Here is a 21884-nt window from a genome sequence, read left to right as displayed (position 1 = left end):
TAAAGTTAAAACGAGGGGTGCCTGGGTGGCTCAGTCGGTTAAGTGGCCGACTTTGGCTCAGGTCATGATCTCACGGTCTGTGGGTTCGAGCCCCGCGTCGGGCTCTGTGCTGACAGCTCAGAGCCTGGAGCCTGTTTCAGATTCTGTGTCTCCCTCTCTCTGACCCTCCCCTGTTCATGCTCTGTCTCTCCCTGTCTCAAAAATAAATAAAATGTTAAAAAAATTTTTTTTTTAAAAAAAGAATTAAAGTTAAAACGAGGCAATTTCAGACGAATAAAAACAGAATTTCTCTCACACAAATGGTCATTGAGGATGACTAATTAAAGGTATAAATCATGTAGAAGAAAACTAGACCCAGGATAAAAAGGGGATACAAAGAGAACAGTGAGTCATTGACAAAAATGGCTAATTTTAAAGGAACATTAATATTAGATAAATATTAGATAAATTAGATAAATATTCAATATAATTATAATTGTAGTCATATATAACAGGTAATATTTAAACAGTTTATTATTAAGTGATAATTTATTATCAATCATATATCATTCTTCATGACACCATATAAGATAGAAGCAGGAGTATCCATGTTAAAATATTCTATAATCCTTTTATTATTCCAAGAAAAGTATGACTAATGACTTTGTTCAATCATTATATCTATCCAAATTTTTAAAACTTTACTAAAAGTAGAAAGTACAATGTATTCTAATCAAATAAAAAGTAGAACAAAAAACTTTAAAAAAAAGTTTAGAGAACACAATTTAATTCGTGGTAAGAAAGGGGAGAAAACACAGAGTAAATGCTTTCTAGGTGCAAAATAAGCTGTTAGAAAGTATTCGTCAGCATGTATATTCATAAAAGTATGAAATTCAGTAATTGAAAGGACTCAGGGCCTGAAAGTCAGGGTAGAAACGAACATAATAGGCATCAACTAACTGAAAAGAATAAAAAATACTGCTGAAGGTATCTGAATATCAGGCAAAATGCACATTTAGGTTTTAATCATCAAAGTTGGGAGAGAACGTACAAAATGTTAAAAGGGATAAGCCTCATTCATTAGCTGACAGGAGCTAATAAAATATGCAAAAATTACAAAGAGAAATTGATGAATCCACAAGCATCCCTCTCAGTTTTTATATTTGAAACAGTAAAGCATTTGTAGGATACCGAAAATCTTAAAATAAAAACCCAACTGGATTGACCTTGATCTCATAAGACCCTGCTCTGCTCAGCTCCCATTTCCTTTGAGAGTAATTTTCAACACCATTGATTTCCAAACCTTGTATGTCTCAGGAGAAAATGCCAGAAATGAGCAGTAAGGTACCACGAAATGGATGGATACACAAATTATCCTGCAGGCAATGGACCACCTGTAATGCCTGAAGAGGAAAGTAACACAACACCTCACTTCTGTTGCTATTTTCCTTGTGAACTCTTAAATCTGGATATGGCAGCATCCAGTTTGGAAAGTGGCCCAGTTTGGGTAAGACGCAAGAGATGATCGAGGCATGCAAAACTCATGACGAACTGCAAACTATGTTAAACCTAGGAAAGGAAGATCTGAAGTGGCAAGTGTCAGAATAAGAGGGTGGACACGGGACCAAATATAGACTATAAGTACCTTATGTCTTTCTCCATCTTGTAGCCACCATATCTGGCTCAATGAAGTTGGTATCATGTGCCTTCTGAGAAAATAATGGACATTCTGGAGAGAATAAGATATTTCTGTATATTCTAAAGTCTTCTGCCAAAGATCCTTCAACAAACTCTAACATTTCAAGCTTCCGGATTAGAGGTGGTAAGGTTATTTTTTAAAAACGGCTTGCAATGATGATGGAATGGACAACTTGGTCCTTAAAAAGAGAACCTAGCGAAACACTGATACAAATAGGAAAACGTGATACACGATAGAATTCTCATAAAAAAATGGGCGGGCTATTGAAAAAACGATAGAAAATTTATTATTTTCATTACACAATCAGAATTAAAGTCTGTTTTGCAACATTTATAATGCTAGGGAAAAGAAAGGTTTAAATATGCAAAAATAAAACTCTAAAGCATTGAAAGAAAATATAAGAGAATACCTTTATAATCGGAAAGAATTGTTTACACAAAACATACAAAGCCCACCATAAAGAGAAGATTAACATGTGAACTATGTTAAAATACCACCAAATACATCATGCATAAAAGGGAAACATAAGCTACAAACAGACTGAAGTATTTGCATTGCATATATCATGAAAAGGTTGGTATCTAGTACAGAATACATAAGGAGCTAATGCGAGGGTAAAAAATAAAGCTAAAATAACCCAGCTGAAAAACGAACAAAAAATGTAGACAGACAACTGAAGAAAAGACAGCTTTTCAATCAGTACCAAAGAACGTAAAAACATGTCATTTCACTTGTAATGACAACACGGAAGATTAAAGAAGAAATTAGAATCCATTTTGCACCCATCAGATTGGAAAACATTTTGAAAGTCTGACAGTATATAGGAATGGGCAAGAATATGGAGTAAAGACCAATCTCACACACTGTTTTGGGGACAGCACTAAGTAGAGCAATTTGTCAATATCTACTAAACGCAAAGATACTCTTTTATGACCCAGAAATTACCCTCTTGGGAATTTACATGGAGGAACGCTTGAACTGGTCCACACTCAGAATTTCAGAGCGAAATGCTTTGCTAGATTTTCATATTACCAAGGAACAGGAAAAATGTATTCCCCCACCAATAAGAGAATGGATAGAGAGACTGTGGTATATTTATATACTGACGTGGACTATACCAGTGACAGTTCATGCTCCATGAATCAGCATGGATGAATCCAACAAGATTTAGTGAAAACAGAATAACTTGCAGAAGGATAGCACGACTTCATTTATAGCCAAGTTTTCAATCTGCTAAAAAAAATATTATATAATTCTATGGACACAAGAATACCAGCAAGTGTAGAACTCTACGTAGGGATAAGAAACATTAAATTCACAGCAGGGTTGAGTGTAGGGAATGGCGAGAGAAACGGAATCAGGCAGGGAGGGCTTAGTTTGAGAATAGCTGAGTATGTGAAATAATCTGAACCCAAACTGGCAGGTGTGAAGCCGTAATAATGATTAGATACATTTGCACAGGAGGTCTTTACATTATTTTCCATTTTCGATGCATTGGAAATAGTTCATAATAAAAAAAAAATACAAGTGAAACTACCAAACCGCTTTTATGATGAGGGTATGAGGGTGAATATTAATTTAAAAAAATAAAAATAAGTGAATATTAATTTAAAAAAATAAAAATAAAAACCTTCTAAGGAAAATATGCCATTCCCTCAAAAGCCTTATGAATGAGGATTACAGTGACCTAGTATTATCACTCTAAAGGTATTTCTTTTCTTGGGGTGCCTGGGTGGCTCCGTCCATTGAGCATCCGACTTCAGCTCAGGTCATGATCTGAAGTTTGTGAGTTCGAGCCCCGCGTCAGGATCTGTGCTGACAGCTCAGAGCCTGGAGCCTGCTTCAGATTCTGTGTCTCTTGGCCCCTCCCCTGCTCATGCTCTGTCTCTCTCTGTCTCTCAATAACAAATGAATGTTAAAAAAAATTAAAGATATTTCTTTTGTTTAATAAATATTTTTTAATTATTTTCAATGTTTGTTTATTTTTGACAGAGACAGAGGGGAGGGAATGGAGGAGAGGGAGAGGGAGAGAGAGAGGGAGCAGAGAATGCCAAGCTGGCTCCCTGCTGTGAGTCCAGAGCTCAACACAGGGCCCCAGTTTAGGAACAGGGAGATCCTGACCTGGACCAAAATAGTCAGACACTTAACCCACTGAGCCACCCAGGCACCCCTAAAGTTATTTCTTAGGGTAATATGAATTACCCAGAGATCTTTATTACTATGTGATCTATAGAAATGCAAAAAGAAAAAAAAAAATACCTGTTATGGTTGAAAAGTTTTCGGAAATCAGTTTGAAAATTTTTAAGCACTATAAAAATTGAACATGTGATCGTTGACATAGTATCATTTGGTAATTCTGGGTTTCTTTTATGACTTTGTACAATTATGAATTTATTGGTAGAATCTTTTGTTCTTTATTGATTTATAAAGCAAGAGCGATGCCTTCTGGTCTTGTCTTTCAGTTGCTATGCAGTATTTGTCCTTCTTCCCTGAGACGGCACTTTAAATGCCAGCAAATATCTTAATATAGTCTTCTAAGTCCCATATTCAAATTAGGAACGACAAAGAACATGTAATGACAGAAAGTGATTTGCTAAATGTAAATGTTGATTAATTGGTGAGATTATAAGACATATTACATACCTCTGACCAAAGCGTCTATTTAAAAAGTAATTTCTTTTGGACAACTTTCCTGATTGCTTGTTTAACATCTTTGTTCCGCAGGCTATAGATCAAAGGGTTTAGCATAGGGCTCGCAAAGATATAAAAAACTGCGACAATTTTCCCCTGTTCTACGGATGCCTCGGAAGGGGGTCTCAGATACATGCAGAATAGCGTCCCATAAAAGATGGTGACAGCCGTCAAGTGGGACCCACAGGTGGAGAAGGCCTTGCGCCTCCCCTCTGCAGAACGGATGCGCAGAATCGTCTTGAAAATGAAAATGTAGGAGATGAGAATGATGGCAAGAGAGCATGTGAGATTGAAACCTGCCACCACAAACATGGCAGTTTCTTTGACGTACGTATCCGAGCAGGCAAGGACTATGAGAGGTGGGTCCGCACAGTAGAAGTGGTTGATTTCATTGGGTCCACAGAAGGAGAGGCGAAGCATCAGGATGGTCTGTGCCAGGCCATTTGCAAAACCGTAAATATAAGGCGTAGCAACAAGAGAGAGGCAGACACATCTGGACATCTTGCTACCGTACAGCAAGGGGTTGCAGATCGCCATGTAGCGGTCGTAAGCCATCACCGTCAGCATATAATAATCCGTGATCACCAGGGCAATGAAAAAGTGGAACTGTAGAAGGCAACCAAGGAAGGAAATGGCTTTTCTCTTGGATAAGAAATGAACCAGCATCTGTGGAGCGACACTGGTAGCGTAACAGAGATCCACAAAGGACAGATGGCTGAGGAAGAAGTACATGGGCGTGTGAAGTTTTGAGTCACTTCGGATTAACAAAATCATGCTCACGTTGCCAACTACTGTGATAAGGTAGATGACCAGGAAGACCACAAAAAGGACAGGCTGCAACTCGGCTCGATCTGTCAGTCCCAGGAGGATAAACTCAGTCACTGCTGTGTAGTTTGTCTGTAACATTTGACTTCAAATGGGGACTGAAAGAAAGCAAATAGAAATGCATGTCTTTGTCACGCATCTGTTACCCCCATCATGTCATCTGATAGTTCTAGTCTCAAACTTGTAAGTTTCACGTGTCCTAAAGAAATAGCCTAGTAAGCCCGCAGTTGACAGTTTGAACATCTACATTAGTAGAGAGCTCCTTTTATAAAGGCAGTCATATTCTAAATGCTTTTCTTCAAGTCTCTTTGTGTTGAAAAGACTTAATCTTCTCTGCAAGATGTATTACTTTTGTTCACTTACAATTTCCTTAAACGTTGCTGTTTGGGGACATTGCAGTCAGTTGTTTCTGCAATGTGGTTTGATGTGGTATATAAATCATCACGTGGTTTTTGCAGCTAGAGGGAATGACGCATATCCCTATAGAACTAGCTTTTGTCCTCTTGCCTCCCCAAACTCAAGGTCTTTTCAAGCAGTTTGTTCCCTCATGCTGCAATTCATGTCCTTTCCCTTGGTGTCTTCTCTACTCAGGTGGTCCCCTATCACCAAACCTTAGTGAACATGTAAGTCTCAGCCTAGGATCTCCTTTGCTTTGGGTATCATTGTCAAAAATCAGGACCAAAACGTGGTTCATGAGGCATAAAAGTCAATCCTGTTTTTGGTATAAGAAAAGATATGTGTATGATACATAATATATATGTATGTATATATATTTATTTATAAGACATACATATGTATATATACATATATATATATGTATGTATAAGACATACAGATACCTATATATCAGTGATATCAAGTGTTCATAGGGTGAGAGACTAACGGAAACAATATATTAAAAGACTCCCTGATATGGGAGGAGGTGATAATAATGAAAAAAAAAGATTAACAAACATATCCATGCATTATAGTAATTCAATTGCAACTCTACCTCCTTTTACCTCTCGCAAAAATTGAGAAAAATTCTGTGACATAAATTCTATTTAAGTTTTTCAATACATGTAAATGATCTTACCAGAATAATCATAGTAATATTACAACTGAGACGAGACATAAGATACCCTCAAGTCCATCTCCCCATATTTCTGCAGGATAAAAGTACCATAAATATTATTGTGGAAAACCTACACTTCCTTTCAAAAACACACACTGAGGTATGACAATGTTGTACTGCCTCTTTCTAAGAGCTATGAGGCCAGGGATGGCGAGGGATCACTCTGTAAGGCAATTTGTAAATGTCTTTCTCTAGCACCTTGTCCATTACATTATCCCATGCTGCACTTTTGGACTCTGGAATTATTTACCAGGGTAATAAAATGTAAGTCACTTAATGAATGTCACAAGTCACCTAAATGAATGTAATCATATTTATCTTGTGTATTTCTAAGTTCTTAAGATTAATTATCATAATAGACAAGTACTGTTTCTTGTTGGGATGGTATTCTTAATATCTATTTATTGACACATTAATCAAGAGTCAAAATAATTACAATCTCCATTTATTTGTTACTGTGGGTTAATGAGGCAATACAAACTTGATCATTTCAGATAATTTAATTGAGTACTTTGAGACAATAACTTTTCTTTAAAGGAAGAGAGCACAATTTTCTACATGATTTGAGGAAACAAACAAAAAACTCTCAGAAAAGTGTTTGTAGATGGACAGAAGTAGTTATGGGGATACCTGGGGGCTCTGTAGACTTGACATTTACCCTCACTCTGAGACTCTGTCATGTAGATGCTTGCTGTCACTAAGCAGCCACCCAAAGAGGTAGAAGGTTGGTATCTTCTTTAACAAGGATTATGTCTCCTTTACATGTGGCAGTGGTTCAGTTTGAAGTGGAAAAAGATTTAGAGAAAGTATCTTCATCAAATGCATTTTTCATTCACTTAAAAAATTAATATAGATTATAAAGTTGAGCATGACCAATTCTCCATGAAGGGGATACAGACTATTACATGATCTGATGCTAATAATTATAAAATAATAGAGTAGCATTATTAACTTGGAAGGAAACAAAATGATATTTACTACCATCCTGTTAGTTTTCTTCATGAAGCAACAGACAGTATCCATGGGTGGTTATGAGAGTCAACAAAGATTAGAGATACCTCATGCATATAATTTGGTTCTGAAAACAACTCCCTTGTATGAGATATTTAATTCAGATAAAACTTTTCAAGTATGCCTGATGTGTAGGAAACACTTAGTAAGTTGTAGCTACTGTTGTATTTGGGTGAAAAATCCAGGTCTAGTCTAACATAAGACTCAACATCAGAGTGTGACTTTCGGGGACAAGAGTTTATCTAATCTCTAGCTAGAGCCTCATTGGCACCTGGAACAGTGCTTTCCCAAATGGAGCCAATCAATCATATATGGAATGGATGTTCTCTCTAGTTTCCTTTCTATTATAACTATTACTCTATTGTACTTGTATAAGTACTTGTACTCTTAAAAATCATTAGAATCAATATCAACAATTGTGCTAATTCATTAGAATATGTTTCAACCCGTAATTTGATTTTTTTGTTGACTAAAACATTTATTTCTACTTTCCAAAATATGTATTTAACAACACCAAATCCTACCTGTGAAAGAGGAGTGATTTCCCAAGGACAGCATGGATAGAAGAACCTGAAGAGTTTATAACAGAATTATCACATAGGCACCAATTCCCTGTGGTTTAATTAATTTAGCAGCAGATCATTCAGACTACAGTCAGTGACTTATGCTTCTGCAAATCTTGACTAAGCTCATTGAGGACATGATTTTGGCCCATGCCCCAATATCAACAGGGAATCAAATCTCTTGAGAATCATAAAGCAAGGGGATTCCTCATTTATTTTAAATTATGCTTGAGAATGTCTTACTATTTCTTGACTGGGGGAATAATAGGTTCTCTTGTCTACAACCTGTCAGGTAGAATGGTGCCTGGTGCACACAGAAAGTTTTGGAGTCTGGAATGTCATTGGAAGATCAATCAACTTAGGTTGATCTTGGACTCATTATTTACTCATTCCGAGCCTTGTGCTTTATCATGTTACTTGGATTAATACTCCATAGCTATTATGTACTGTGGGAATGTTATGGATATATACATGATATAGACGTGCTGGGGTTCTCCTTTTGTCACCCTCTCCCACCCTGACTCACTGCCTTTTCTTCTCTACCTTCCTTTGTCCCTCTGGAGTTGAACCCTGATGGATCACATCCGTAGAGCTCCTTTGGTGTCCAGTGTCAGCTGAGTTTGGCCACTGGGAGGAGCCAGTGGAGGGAAAAGAGGGAGAAAGAGAAAAGTAACTCAGTTTATTTCTCCTTCTCTCCCCCATTCACAACAAAGGCGCTCGAGTGGCTGCATCCTTCCAAGCTAAACTCCTGCTGAGCTGTGTATTGGGAAAGACAGCGGCCAGAACTTGCTTCCTGCCTCTAGATCCCCTTGGGTCTGAGGTTTGTAGACATCGCCTGGACACTGCTTTCCGCAGCTAGACTCCAGATATTTCTTCAACTTCTTTGATCAATTTCTGTAACTTTGCCTGTATTCTGTGTCCGTTCTTTAAATTCTCTTCAGGTAATCAATCCTGAGTGAAATGTTGTTTTATGCCATGTCCCTAACCCAGGTCAGAGCAGCACACAATAGTTATTCAATAATTTGGCAGTGGAAGTAATAGCAGTAATAATGATTATTCATTTTGTTAAAGATTTGGGCTATACCTAGGTTTAGAAGATTCTGGCCTGGCGCTTAAAAGGACCCTCTGTGTAATATGACTCAACTGAGGACTATGCACATGAGTCAGATATTATCATTACTAACATTATTGCAGATCGACTTGGATTTGAAAATGTGGCTTAGACTTGCTTTTCTGTTCCTTTCCTCTGAATTGAAGTCCCCCAGGCACATAGGCATAGCCCTGGTGCTCTCCTTCCCTTTCCAGAGCCATGGCCAGTCAGCACGTCTGATTGAGATGAGACATGTTCATGAACCACATAGAGAATTGGATGCCTTGTATTGTTGGCCAGGCAGAGGCAATGATCCTTTCCATAATCCCACTAATCTGTACTCACCCTACTTAGATAAGCATGTGGGGGATGTAGTGAATGGAATCCAAAATGTCCTTTAAAACTTTGTCCCCCAGAGTCACTTAGAAACCTCTACCTCAGCCTTTGTTACCATAACTGGTACATCTTTTCATCTCTTCATGCATTCCAGAAGCCTCTGGGTCATCCCTGACTGTGCTCTCTTAGTCTCACTCTCTCCCAGAGCCAAATACCATTTTCATGCCTTTTCAAACAATGTCTACTTTTTATTTTGATGATTTAAAAATTTGATTTAGTTCATAAAATATATTGAGTGAATGCTATATTGCCTCTGACGGTAGGTAAGGCTCAAATGTTTTCTCAAAAGATGCTTTCCCCGCCTCCGCAGAACCGAGTTTGACCTCTCCCTTCAACATGCTCTTAGCAATCTGCCCCCTTCTTTGTCTAACACACTCTGCTTAATTGCCTGCCATATCTCTTTTGCCACGAGTACATCGTAAACCCCTACAGGCAAGAACTGAGATCCCGGCAGGTAGCACAGGCCCTGGGATATGATCGTTTATCAATGGATACTTGGTGAACAATTTCAGAAGTGTGCAATGTGTACTTCATCCTATGAATACACAACTCTTGCTTCTCCCCTCTCTGGTAACTTCCGGTTTTATCAAGCACACTTCCTTCTCCCTCAAAAATGAAAACTGTAGGGAGACGAAGTGGTGTAAGTGACTAATTTGTTTAAGAAACCACAGAAAAGACATCAGAACGGGGGTATTTAATTACAGCTGATAAGCATGGAATATTTACTATGTGCCAGGTATTAGGCTTACCGCTATACACACGTTAGTTCAGTTATTCCTCACACAACGTCTTGGGTCATTAATACTATTAGCTTCATTTTACAGACGGGAAACCGAGGCAAAGAGAGCTTAAATAAGTTTCCATGGTAGATGCAAAGAATAAATTGTGAGCCTGGGATTAAAACAAGCCAACTGACAGTCCTTGATATCATGTTATGTATAGTTTAGCAAAGAAATGTGACAAGCTTACACCATGCTAGACATTCCCAAAGATTCGTGGCATGCATTCATTCATCCATCCATCCATCCATCCACAGGGTTAAAACCATTCAGGGAAAGCCTTGTATTTACCATTGTGCTGTCGATGTAGAGAGGATAAGCGAAAGTCAAAAGATCTGGGTCCTTAAAGAGTTTCTGCTTCCTGGTGGGAGGGATGAGGCAAGCATATGTAAAGTTTCCCAATCAGGTTTCCATTTGTTAAGAATTCCTGAAGATCATGTTAGTAAGTAGCATAGAGTAGAGCTGGCACTCAAATAGCCATAATGCAATGGGCATAACAATAGTGTGTTAGCACAATACAAATTTATTGAGAACCATCTATATTCAAGGTCTGGGGAATAGGCTGGCTTTAACATAATGAGCAAAAGTAGACATGGACCTTGCCTTCTGGAGGTGACACTCAGGGGATGAGACAGTCATGAATCAAAGTTACTTAGAAAACACAATTTAATTCATGGTTGGATAAAGGTAAAAACAGATGGAGAAAAACATTTTTTAAGTGCAAAATAAATCGTTATAAAATATATCTAAGTATGTGTATTCACAATGAAATATGAAACTCGGCAATTTGAAGGACTTAGGGCCTGAAAGTAAAGAAGGTAAAAAAATATATACAATAGGCATCAACCAACCCAAAACAAGAAAAATACTGCTGGTAGTCTATGAATATCAGGCAAAAGCACTTTTAGATTTTAATCACCAGAGTTGGGATAAAAAATTAAAAAATGATAAAAGGAATAATACTCGTTCTTTACAGGACATGAGATAATAAAATAGGAAAAAACTGGGGTGCTGGGGTGGCTCAGTTGGTTAAGCTTCCGACTTTGGCTCAGGTCATGATCTCACCCTTGTGGGTTCAAGCCCTGCCTTGGGCTCTGTGTTGACAGCTCAGAGCCTGGAGCCTGCTTCAGATTCTGTGTCTCCCCCTGTCTCTGCTCCTCCCCTGTTCACACTCTGTCTCTCTCAAAAATAAATAAACATAATTTTTTTTAAAGTTAACAAAATAGGAAAAAATTGCAAAGGGAAATAAAACCACAAGCATCTCTCTCAGTTTTTGTATATGAAGCAATCAAACATTTGTAAGGTATGGAAGATATTAAAAATAAATAAATCAATAACTAGATTGGCCAGGACTTCATAGAGCTGTGTTCTGCCCAACCAATCTATTCTGAGAGGAATTTCAACAAAATTGACTTTCAAAACTTGTAGTCGCGGGAGAAAAGGCCAATGATGAGAAGTAGGGTGCCATGAAACGGATGGACATGCATATTGTCCAGCACAAAACGGACCGCGTATAATTACTGAAGAGGAAAAATTATAACACCCCTCTTTTGTTGCTATTTTCTCTGTGAACTCTTAAATCTGGATACGGCGCATTCAGACTTGGGAATTGGACCAGTTTGGGCAAGAAAGAAAAGACGACCAAGGCATGCATCACTGATGACAAATTGAAACATATGTTAAGACATAGTAAGGAAGATATATGATGGCAAGTACCAGAATACAAGAGTGGACACAGATCTAATATCAACTATGAATAACTTTTTTCTTGCTCTTCTCATAGCCACCAGCATTGGCTCAATGAAGTTGGTATCCTGTGCCTTCTGAGAAAATAGTGAACACAAACTCTGGAGACAATAAAGTATTTCTATACATTTTAATGGTATCTTCTGTCAGAGATCCCTCAAGAAAATTCCTTAATGTTCAAACTTTCAGATGAGAGGTGATAAAACTATCTTTATAAAAATAGTTTGCGTTGACAAAGTCTTTGACAGGTTGGTCCCACAGGAGAGAACCATGAAACAAACTGATACAAATATGAAAAATTCATACATGACAGAATTTTTACTAAAATCTTTTTGTAATTATTTTTTTTAAGTTTAGGAGTACCTGGGTGGCTCAACAGGTTAAGCGTCAGACTTCGGCTCGGGTCATGATCTCACGGTTTGTGAGTTCAAGCCCCGTGTCCAGCTCTGTGCTGACAGCTCAGAGCCTAGACCCTGCTTCAGATTCAGTGTCTTCCTGTCTCTCTGCCTCACCCCCACTTGTGCTTTGTCACTCTATGTCTCTGAAAAATGAATAAATGTTAAAATTTTTTAAATAAAAAATAAAACAAATTAAAATTTTTTAAGTTTGTTTATTTATTTTGAGAAAGAGACATGAGTGGGGGAAGGGGCAAGGAGAGAGGGAGAGAGAGAATCCCAAGCAGGCTCTGGGCTGACAGCACAGAGCCTGATGGGGAGCAGGATCACATGAAGCCGTGAGATCATGACCTGAGCTAAAACCAAGAGTTGGACAAGGGGCACCTGAGTGGCTCAGTTGTTAAGTGCCCAACTTTGGCTCAGGTCATGATCTCATGGTTTGTGAGTTTGAGTCCCATGTCAGGCTCTGTGCCAACAGCTTGGAGCCTGAAGCCTGCTTTGGATTCTGTGTCTCCCTCTCTCTTCCCCATCCCTGCTCATACTCTGTCTCTTTCCTTCAAAAATAAAAAAACATTAAAGAAATAAAAAAATTTAAAAAAGACTTGGACACTTAAGTGACTGAGCCATTCAGACACCCCTGTACTAAAATCTTAATAAGAGCCATATGGAGTGTTTAAAAGTTGGAAAAATTAATTATTTTCATAAAATGACAATAATAATTATATTGCAACATTTGTAATACCAGGAATAATAAAGGCTTAAATATGCAAAAGTAAAACTTTAAAGAATTGAAAGAAAATATGAAAATATCTTTATAATAGGAAAGAATTGTTTAGGCAAAACATACAAAGCACAGCCATAAAGAGAAGATTAACATTTGAACTATGTTACATAGTTCTATACTACCAAATATCTCATGCACAAAAGTGAAATACAAGCTACAAACAGGTTGAAGTATTTGCATTGCATATATCATCAAAAGGCTAGTATCTACTACTGAATACATAAGGAGCTATTGCAAATGTACAAAATAACGATAAAATAACCCAGCTGAAAAATGAACAAAGAATATAGACATACAACTGAAAGAAAACTTTTCCGTTAGTATCAAAGCACTTAAAAACACTCTGCTTCACTTGTAATGACAACACAAAGGCTTAAACAAGAAATTAGAATCCATTTTACACCCATCAGATTGGACAACATTTTGAAAGTCTGACAGTATATAGGAATTGACAAGAATATGGAGTAAAGACCAAATTCACACACTGTTTTTCAGACAGCACTAAGCAGAGCAATTTGGCAATATCTACTAAATGTAAAGATACTCTTTTATGACCCAGAAATTACCCTCTTGCAACTTTACATGGAGGAACTCTTGAACTCGTCCACATTCAGAATTTCAGAGCAAAATGGTTTTCTAGATTTTCATATTACCAAGGAACAGGAAAAATGTATTCCCCCATCAATAAGAGAATGGATAGATAGACTGTGGTATATTTATATGCTGACGTGGACTTTACCAGTGACAGTTCATGCTCCATGGATCAGCATGGATGAATCCAACAAGATTCAGTGAAAACAGAATAACTTGCGGTAGGATAGCGTGACTTCATTTATAACAAATTTTAAATCTGCCAAAATAATATTATATAATTTTCTGGACACAGGAACACCAGCAAATATTAGAACTCTACATAGGGATGAGAAACACTGAATTCACATGAGATGTTAGTGCAGGAAATGGAGAGAGGAATGGAATCAGGCGGGGAGGGCTCGGTTTGAGAATAGCTGAGTTTGGGAAATATTTGAACCAAAACTGGCACGTATGAAGCCTTAATGATTAGGTCACTTGCACAGGTGGTCTTTATAATATTTCCTATTTTTTGATGTATGTTGGAAATAGTTTGTGATAAAAAAGATATACAAGTGAAACCACAAAACCAGTTTTATGATGAGGGTGGATATTGATTTAAAAAAAAAACCTTCTAAGGAAAATACGCCATTCCATCAAAGCCTTATGACTAAGGATTCCACGGGACCAGTATTGTCATTCCAAATATTGTTTAGAGTAATACTCAGAGATACATAAGATCTTCTTTGTTATATGATTACTGTAAAGAGCAAAAGAGAAAATAAACCCTCTCACCTACTATAGTTGGGAAGTTTCTGCTTATTAGTTTGGAAATTAATAAGCACTATAAAAATCAAACATATGGGCATTGATATAACATAATTTGGTACTTCTCTTTTTTATAACTTTGTATCACTATGAGTATTATGCATGGAAACTTCTGTTATTTATTGAATGTATAAACCAATAATAATGCCTTCTGGTTTTGTCTTTGAATTTCTAGGGTTTGTTGGTTTTTTTTAATTTACCAGATGGAACTATAAATACTAGCAAATAATTTGACACTTTCAAGATCCAGATGTGAACAATAAAAGTCAAAAAGTAATCAATGACAGAAAGTGATTTGTTAATCTTAAATGCTCATTTATTGGTGAGACAATAAGATATATTACATAACTGCGACCAAATTGTCTATTTAAAAAGTAATACCTTTTGGGCAACTTTCCTGATTGCTTGTTTAACATCTTTGTTCCGCAGGCTATAGATCAAAGGGTTTAGCATAGGGCTCACAAAGATATAAAAAACTGCGACAATTTTCCCCTGTTCTACAGATGCCTCGGAAGGGGGTCGCAGGTGCATGCAGAATAGCGTCCCATAAAAGATGGTGACAGCCGTCAAGTGGGACCCACAGGTGGAGAAGGCCTTGCGCCTCCCCTCTGCAGAACGGATGCGCAGAATCGTCTTGAAAATGAAAATGTAGGAGATGAGAATGATGGCAAGAGAGCATGTGAGATTGAAACCTGCCACCACAAACATGGCAGTTTCTTTGACGTACGTATCCGAGCAGGCAAGGACTATGAGAGGTGGGTCCGCACAGTAGAAGTGGTTGATTTCATTGGGTCCACAGAAGGAGAGGCGAAGCATCAGGATGGTCTGTGCCAGGCCATTTGCAAAACCGTAAATATAAGGCGTAGCAACAAGAGAGAGGCAGACACATCTGGACATCTTGCTACCGTACAGCAAGGGGTTGCAGATCGCCATGTAGCGGTCGTAAGCCATCACCGTCAGCATATAATAATCCGTGATCACCAGGGCAATGAAAAAGTGGAACTGTAGAAGGCAACCAAGGAAGGAAATGGCTTTTCTCTTGGATAAGAAATGAACCAGCATCTGTGGAGCGACACTGGTAGCGTAACAGAGATCCACAAAGGACAGATGGCTGAGGAAGAAGTACATGGGCGTGTGAAGTTTTGAGTCACTTCGGATTAACAAAATCATGCTCACGTTGCCAACTACTGTGATAAGGTAGATGACCAGGAAGACCACAAAAAGGACAGGCTGCAACTCGGCTCGATCTGTCAGTCCCAGGAGGATAAACTCAGTCACTGCTGTGTAGTTTGTCTGTAACATTTGACTTCAAATGGGGACTGAAAGAAAGCAAATAGAAATGCATGTCTTTGTCACGCATCTGTTACCCCCATCATGTCATCTGATAGTTCTAGTCTCAAACTTGTAAGTTTCACGTGTCCTAAAGAAATAGCCTAGTAAACCCGCAGTTGACAGTTTGAACATCTACATTAGTAGAGAGCTCCTTTTATAAAGGCAGTCATATTCTAAATGCTTTTCTTCAAGTCTCTTTGTGTTGAAAAGACTTAATCTTCTCTGCAAGATGTATTACTTTTGTTCACTTACAATTTCCTTAAACGTTGCTATTTGGGGACATTGCAGTCAGTTGTTTCTGCAATGTGGTTTGATGTGGTATATAAATCATCACGTGGTTTTTGCAGCTAGAGGGAATGACGCATATCCCTATAAAACTAGCTTTTGTCCTCTTGCCTCCCCAAACTCAAGATCTTTTCAAGCAGTTTGTTCCCTCATGCTGCAATTCATGTCCTTTCCCTTGGTGTCTTCTCTACTCAGGTGGTCCCCTATCACCAAACCTTAGTGAACATGTAAGACTCAGCCTAGGATCTCCTCTGCTTTGGGTATCATTATCAAAAATCAGGGCCAAAACTTGGTTCATGAGGCATAAAGTCAATCATGTTTTTGATATAAAAAAAGATACATGTATAATATGCAAACCATATATATATATATGTATAAAATATACACAATATACACATACCTATATATCAGTGATATCAAATGTTTATTGGGTAAAAGATTAGACAAAGCAATAGGATTAAAAGTCCCCCTGGTATCCAGGAGGAGACAATAATGAAAAAAAAATAGTTAACATATCCATGCCTTATAATAATTTTATGGTAACTCTACCTCCTTTTAACTTTCACATAAAATAAGAAAAATTATGTAACATAAATTCTGATTAGGGTTTTCAATACATGTGAATGATCCTAGTGGAATAATAATCATAGCAATCATACAAATGATGCAAGACTTAAGTTACCCTCAAGTGTATCTCCCCTTTCTGCATTTATGGAGGGTACTTTTATGTACCATAAATACCATCTTGTAAAAACCAGTAGCTTCCTTCAATAACACACACAGGTATGACAGCATGTTATACTGCCTTTTACTAATAGCTACGCATCCAAGAATGGGCAGAAATCATTTTCTAAGGCACTTTGTAAATGCCTTTCCAATAATCTTGCCCATTGCATTATCCCACTCTGCACATGTGGGCTGTGGTCATATTGACCATGGTATTAAAATCCAAGACAAGTCACTTAAATCAATGTAATCATAAATATTTTGTACATTTCTAAGTTTGTAATGTCAGAGAAGTTATTATAAAAGTCAAATACTCTTTCATGCTGGGATGGTGTTTTTAATAAATATCTATTAACATATAAATCAAGCATCAATAATTAATATCTCTTTGTTTCTGTGGGTTAATGATGCAGTGTAACCTTGAACATGTCTGATTATTTAACTGACACTATACGATGATAACTTTTCTTTAAAGAAATAGATCACAACACCCTACATAGTTATAACAGAGAAAACTCAGAAAGAAGTATTTGTAGGGAGACAGAACTGGCTCTGGGGTACCTGAGGCTCTGTACTCTTGACATTCACCCTCACCCTGAAGTTCTGGTCATGTAGATTTCTCCTGGCACTACCCATTCATCTAAAGAGTCTACAAGGTTGATGTTTATTTTAAGAAGGGTGATGCCTCCTGATATGTGGTCATAATTCAGTCTGAAGTGGGAAAAGATTTAGGAAGGCATCTTCATGAAATGCATTTTGATTAACTTTCATGTGGATTATAAACCTGGGAGTGGCTGTTTTCCTATGAAGGGGTGTAGAACATTGTACAATAGGATGCTTGTAATTATAACCAGTAGCATTTCCAACTTGGAAGGAACCAGAAAGTATTTAATGCCACTCCCTAATTTTCTTCATTAAGTAAGAGACAGTATACTGGGTTAGATTTTGAAAGTCATCAAAATGAACAGATCCTAGGAGCCTGCAGACCACCTGGCAGGAAAGCCACATCCCCCAATTCCTAGCCATGGGGCACGACCAAGTTCCTCATCTTTCTGTGTCTAATTTCCTCATGTGTAAAATTAGGTTCAAGGAGCAACTCCCTCATATGAGGGATTTAAATTAGTGCAAAGCTTTTAAAATATGTCTCACATGGAGAAAACACTTAAGAAGTTGTAGCTACTGTTGTATGAGGTGAAAAATCCAGGTCTGGTCTAACATAAGACTCAACTTCAAGTGTGACTTTCAGGGACAAGAGTTTATCTAATCTCTAGCTAGATCCTCAGTGGCACCTGGAACAGTGCTTTCCCAAATGGAACCAATCAATCATTATATATGGAATGGATGTTCTCTCCGGTCTAGTAACTATTACTTTGTTGTACACGTATAAATATTTGTACTCTTAGAAAATCGTTAACTCGATAACAACAGTTTTGCTAACTCGTCAGCATATGTTTCAGCCCATAACTTGATTTTTTGTTGACTAAAATACTTATCTCTACATTCCAAAATATATTTTGACAACGCCAAATCCTACCTGTGAAAGAAGAGTGATTTCCCAAGGACAGCACAGATAGGAGGTTATAAACTGTTATAGGTTTATAAACTGTTTGGGTTCTTCTAGCCTGAAGAGTTTATAACAGAATTGTCATACAGGCACCAAATCCCTATGGTTTAATTATCTCCAGTAGCAAATCATTCAGATAATGTGCAGTCACTAACTTATGCTTTTGCAAATCCTAACCAAGCTCATTGAGGACCTGATTTTGGCCCATGCCCCAATATCAACAGGGAATCAAATCTCTTGAGAATCATAAAGCAAGGGGATTCCTCATTTATTTTAAATTATGCTTGAATGTCTTACTATTTCTTGACTGGGGGAATAATAGGTTCTCTTGTCTACAACCTGTCAGGTAGAATGGTGCCTGGTGTACACAAAAAGTTTTGGAGTCTGGAATGTCATTGGAAGATCAATCAACTTAGGTTGATCTTGGACTCATTATTTACTCATTCCGAGCCTTGTGCTTTATCATGTTACTAGGATTAATACTCCATAGCTATTATGTACTGTGGGAATGTTATGGATATACACATGATATAGACGTGCTGGGGTTCTCCCTTTGTCACCCTCTCCCACCCTGACCCACTGCCTTTTCTTCTCTACCTTCCTTTGTCCCTCTGGAGTTGAACCCTGATGGATCACATCCGTAGAGATCCTTTGGTGTCCAGTGTCAGCTGAGTTTGGCCACTGGGAGGAACCAGTGGAGGGAAAAGAGGGAGAAAGAGAAAAGTAACTCAATTTATTTCTCCTTCTCTCCCCGATTCACAACAAAGGTGCTCGAGTGGCTGCATCCTTCCAAGCTAAACTCCTGCTGAGCTGTGTATTGGGAAAGAAACTGGTAGGGATTTGCTTCCTGCTTCTAGATCCCCTCAGGTCTGGTGGTTGTAGTCATTGCCTGGTCGCTTTAGAACAAGGAGTGGACACGCCTTTCTGAAGTTAGCCTCCAGATGATTCAACTTCTTTGATCAATTTCCATAACTTTGCCTGTATTCTGTGTCTTTTCTTTAAATTCCCTTCAGGCAAACAATCTGAGTGAAATGTTGTTTTATGCGATGTCCCTAATCCAGGTCAGAGCCGCACACAGTAGTTATTCAATAATGTGGCAGTGGAAGTAATAGCAGTAATAATGATTATTCATTTTGTTAAAGATTTGGGCTATAGCTAGGTTTAGAAGATTCTGGCCTGGCGCTTAAACGGGCTCTCTTTGTGTATCATGACTCAACTGAGGACTATGCACATGAGTCAGATATTATCATTACTAACATTATTGCAGATCGACTTGGATTTGAAAATGTGGCTTAGACTTGCTTTTCTGTTCCTTTCCTCTGAATTTAAGTCCCCCAGACACATAGGCATAGCCCTGGTGCTCTCCTTCCCTTTCCAGAGCCGTGGCCAGTCAGCATGTCTGACTGAGATGAGACATATTCATGAACCACATAGAGAATTGGATGTCTCATATTGTTGGCCAGGCAACAGCAAGAATCTTTTTCCATAATCCCACTAATCTGTACTCACCCTACTTGATAAGCATGTGGGGGATGTAGTGAATGGAATCCAAAATGTCCTTTAAAACCTTGTCCCCCAGAGTCACTTAGAAACTTCTGCCTCATCCCTTGTTACCATAATTGGCACACCCTTTCATCTCTTCATGCAATTCAGAAGCCTCTGTTATCAATGATTACATGTTCTCATCCCCATTCCCTCTGAATATTATTATATCCTTGACTTTGAAATACCCTGAGTCAAACTTTCCTAAATTGAGAAGAAGGGGAAGGAGGAGAAAAAGAAGGGAAAAACAATCGGAATCGTAGGCATTCAAAGAAACTTCACAGAGGTTTGCAAAGTTGCTTTAAAACTATTTGGAGACGCTTTTTCTTAAAATAATATGTAATATTAAAATTAATTTCTTTAATAAAAAATTTCAAATTTGGACAAATGCTATGAATGGGAAGTGCACGACAGAAAAAAGCAAGTCATGGCTCTGACCACTTTTTGATCCCATTAAACACTATCAATCTAGTACTGGACCCAATCCTTTTGCCTGGAAACTATAAAGGTTTTTGGTGCTCCTCATAGTTCAGTCTTCTCCATAAGAAACCTGTGTGTGTGTGTGTGTGTGTGTGTGTGTGTGTGTGTGTGTGTGTGTGTATTTATAATTTTCAAGAATGTCTGAAGCATAATTACCCATAAACATTCATTATTAGCCTTAACAAGTCCGTATGGGCTGAAATGTTCTCAGAGAAATATCTAAGCAAATAATATTTTACCTGAATCCTAGCTCTGTGTTCATAGGAAAAAAATATTCAATTTTTCTGAGTGTCAGGACTTTCAGCTTAAGAAATAAATTATATCTGCATCACAGAAATATTGTAAATGTCAAATGTTCTTTGCCTGTTTGTGGTAATGAAGATGGATATTTATTTTAAAATGCTTAGCACACTAGTGACTTGTATTCCTCATAAATACTCAAGAGATGAGAGTATCTTCCACACTATCTGAGTCTCAAATGTGTTGTAGGTGCAGATAACGTAAAGTAAATGTGAAAATGTAGCTTTAATAATTCCCTGTAATTGTCTACCTCTTCCTCTGGAGACAATTACATTAAGCAGGGATGGGGGAAAACAAGATACAGTGTGTTTTTCATGGTGAATCTGCTATAAAACCAGTTCATTATATCTGCCCAGATGAATTTAAGAAAATGCAGAGATAATTTCAACGATCAAAGCATGTATACAGAGTGTATAATGTGGAAGTTGACGGTCAAAACATATTCAAGGTCTCAACAATAGGTCAGTTGATTGGTAAGCAATTCAAATTTCCACAATAAATACAATGTATCACCTTAAGGGAGGAAAAACAATATCTTAACTAAACATGAAAACATAATTTCTTTCTACTAGCATATTTCATGAAGGATTTGATGGTAGCATGGATTTAATACTGTGTTATAAAGTATAAGGGATAATTATAATATATTCAAGTTTGACCCATCTCAACAGATCAATTAGGCAGAAAAGCACTTTCAGAATGACAAGGAGTATATATAGGGTTTGTTGTTGCTTATTTTTTTTCACCTAGCAAGATTTTTGACCCACCTGACGAGTAAAGTTCTTTTATTTACTCTTCACATGTTCATGGCAACTGGTAAATAAATATTTTGCGTGTTTCTCTCTTATATTTTCAGAAGAAAATTTAATGACAAAATATCTATCTTTAGTTGTCATGTTACCTGAATCCTTGTGTCAGGATATAATTCCATAGCATGTAGACTTGTGAAGTATGATTTTCTTTTAAAAAGCAACTTTGGACTTAGAGCCATCAAAATGTTAGTAACTCTTTGGTTGCTCTTTCTCTTTAGGGAAAGGCCAAGTCCTTCATATTTTAATGATTTCCCCCGTTTTGTGACTTATGAGTCCTCTTATCACTGGTGAAAAGAGGGTTTGATCTGCATCCGTTATGTTTGTGCTTCTCTTTGGCCTTCTTTGGCTTCCGATCTACATGGTTGCTCTGCTG

At 37.7% G+C, this 21884-nt stretch overlaps 2 protein-coding genes across 2 annotated transcripts; both read right to left on the bottom strand.

The window, feature by feature from the left end:
- Window positions 1-4336: 4336 nt before the first annotated feature.
- On the bottom strand, window positions 4337-5275 carry LOC144613117 (olfactory receptor 5M5-like). Its single transcript, XM_078434061.2, has one exon. It carries the CDS (start codon window positions 5273-5275, stop codon window positions 4337-4339), a length of 939 nt encoding a protein of 312 aa, XP_078290187.2.
- A 9558-nt stretch (window positions 5276-14833) lies between these two features.
- LOC144613118 (olfactory receptor 5M5-like) lies at window positions 14834-15772 on the bottom strand. Its single transcript, XM_078434062.2, has one exon. The coding sequence runs from the start codon at window positions 15770-15772 to the stop codon at window positions 14834-14836; it is 939 nt and encodes a 312-aa protein (XP_078290188.2).
- Between the last annotated feature and the right edge of the window lie 6112 nt (window positions 15773-21884).

The sequence above is a fragment of the Panthera onca genome, chromosome D1 (assembly GCF_046562875.1).
Source record: "Panthera onca isolate mPanOnc1 chromosome D1, mPanOnc1 haplotype 2, whole genome shotgun sequence".
Classification (NCBI taxonomy): domain Eukaryota; kingdom Metazoa; phylum Chordata; class Mammalia; order Carnivora; family Felidae; genus Panthera; species Panthera onca.
Note: the sequence above shows the minus strand (reverse complement) of the source record. Positions and strands in the feature narration are given on the sequence as shown.